The 2500-nt window shown below is 50.6% G+C and overlaps 2 protein-coding genes across 2 annotated transcripts in view; one reads left to right on the top strand and one right to left on the bottom strand.

Moving 5' to 3' along the window:
* LOC145418420 (uncharacterized) overlaps nt 1-2500 on the top strand; it is a 367504-nt gene that overhangs the window by 206163 nt on the left and 158841 nt on the right. The window lies entirely within an intron of this gene.
* Nucleotides 1-2500, bottom strand: part of LOC145418419 (uncharacterized) — a 102891-nt gene that overhangs the window by 24175 nt on the left and 76216 nt on the right. The window contains exon 8 of the mRNA XM_080286829.1: nt 1277-1573. Within this exon, the coding sequence (XP_080142955.1) occupies nt 1277-1573 (297 nt within the window). The remainder of the gene's footprint in view (nt 1-1276; nt 1574-2500) is intronic.

Below are 2500 nucleotides of genomic sequence, written 5' to 3'. Positions count from 1 at the left end.
CACACACACACACACACACACACACACACACACACACAGCCTACATGAAGCCAAAAATACATTCAAGGAATATTTAATACATTTTAAATACAGTAATAAATTCTCTCTCTCTCTCTCTATCTCTCTCTCTCTCTCTCTCTCTCTCTCTCTCTCTCCATTTTTCACCTCCCTTCTACATCCACTCTCTCTTGCACCTCCTCTCTCTCTCTCTCTCTTGCTATGGATAGGTAGATCGGATAAATTGATAGATTAATGGATACAGTAGGCAGATAGATTGTGGATAGACAGATAGATAGACAGACAGATAGATAGATAGACTGACAGATAGACAGACAGACAGACAAAATACAGGCAGGCAAGCAATGAAGGCAAATTGGATAGACAGAGAGACAGATAGATAGATAGACAAAAAACACACACGCAGGCAATGTTTTTTTTCCAAGCACAGGCATATACAAAACGGTCGTTGATGAGTAGGGATAGACGTATGTAGGATGGGTGTGGTGTATGTGGGAGAGAGAGAGAGAGAGAGAGAGAGAGAGAGAGAGAGAGAGAGAGAGAGAGAGAGAGAGAGGAGACAACAGCAGTGAAGGAGAAGGGTGAGAGAACAAGGAGGGGAGGGGAGGGAAGGATGGAGGGGAGGGGAAGGATGGAGGGGAGGGGAAGGGAGGAGGGGAGGGGAAGGGAACAAAACAAGTGAGGTCATTGCCTGGCCTCGTCTGACCTTGGATACCACCCAACGTACACCGCCAGAGGTCACACATATGAGGTGGGGGGTTGGGGTGGGGTGGGGGAGGGGTTGGGAGGGGTAGGGATGGGGTGAATGATGGATGAAATGAAGGGGTGATGATGTGGAGTGGAGTGGATGGGGTAAGTGGAGGATGGGGAGGGGGTAGAGGGAGTGGGTGGGGGGACAGAGGGAGGGGAGGGGAAAGGGTGTGGAGTGGCTTGGCAGGGAGTGAAGTGGGTGTGGGGGGGAAAGTGAAGGGAGAAGCCACAGACAAACGCTAGGTAGGGATGGTGTGTGTGTGTGTGTGTGTGTGTGTGTGTGTGTGTGTGTGTGTGTGTGTGTGTGTGTGTGTGTGTGTGTGTGTGTGTGCTAAAAAAGACATCTACATATACACAACACTTTCTGAATATACATAAATCTAACACTAAAAAAAATAAAAATGAAAATAAAATGAAGCACTTTGGGGGCTAAAAGGCCCCACTACGATTCAGCCAACAGAAAACGAGAGCACATAGAAAACGGGAGGCGGTAGAGAGGGGGCACTACCTTATAATCTTCGGGTCATGTTCTCCGCCCTCCTTCCCATCTTCGTGTTCTTTTCTTTTTCGATGGCACACTGCTCCTTGCCCCTTGAGGGTCTCCGCGGGGTTTTCCGAGGCATTTTGGGGCTCCGGGGGGCGTGTTACGGGGGCGGCGGGGTCGTGGGTAACCGGGGAAGCCAGGTCAAGGGGCAGTGGTGCGGGGCAGGTCGTAGTTGTGGTGGAAGCGGTGCCCCCCCAAGCCAAACTGCCCCCTCCTCTCGCCCCCTTTCTCACCATGACCCCCCCAACTCCTTCATTATGCCTGGGGGGTTAATTACAAGCGGGTGTCATCGCTAATTACTCCGCTACACCGTGTTAGGCAGAGCAGGGAATGAGTTTGAGAGGAAGACAGAGCAATACTAGGACGAGGTGATGTCAACTATTGGTCAGAACTCAGTTATTCTCTCTTTCACCGTCTCTTACTTTCTCTCTCTCTCTCTCTCTCTCTCTCTCATATAAACTTCCTACACACACACACACACACACACACACACACACACACACACACACACAGAAAATAAACCACCCACATTCCAACATTCAGGATTCTCTCTTTCTCTCAAACACACACAACAAGTTCCTACCGTCTTGTTTTTGCTCCTCAATCCCGTCACTGGAATTTAGATCTACCTTGCTTTGACGTCAGAGGTGGCGCCCCCTCCCCCTCCACCCTCTTCCCACTCCCCCTTCCCCTCTTCCTCTTCTACTCCCTCCCCCTCCCCCTACCCCTCCTCCTCCTCCTCCTCTACTCCCTCCCCCTTCTACCCCCTTTCCCTCTTCCTCCTCTACTCCTTCCTCCTCCCCCTACCTTCCCCCCTCCACAAACCCCCTTCACCCCCTGCTACTACTACACCACCACCACCACCACCATCATCATCATCATCATCATCATCATCATCATCACCACCACCACCACCACCACCACCACCACCATCATCATCATCATCATCATCATCATCACCACCACCACCACCACCACCACCACCACCACCATCATCATCATCATCATCATCATCATCACCACCACCACCACCACCACCATCATCATTATCATCATTCGCGGTGGCTTAACATTCAGTACCTCTTAGTTATGAATTAGGACTGAATCTCCTTGGTTACTAGTCCAATCCAGCCTCCAATCTGACTACACCTGGCCATCAACTGAGCTGAAAGGGGTTAGGGATCTTGA

The sequence above is a fragment of the Coenobita brevimanus genome, chromosome 114 (genome assembly GCF_032717465.1).
Source record: "Coenobita brevimanus isolate Jiangsu-jjx chromosome 114, ASM3271746v2, whole genome shotgun sequence".
In the NCBI taxonomy this organism is placed as follows: Eukaryota; Metazoa; Arthropoda; class Malacostraca; order Decapoda; family Coenobitidae; genus Coenobita; species Coenobita brevimanus.
This window is presented reverse-complemented; position numbering and strand designations above follow the sequence as displayed.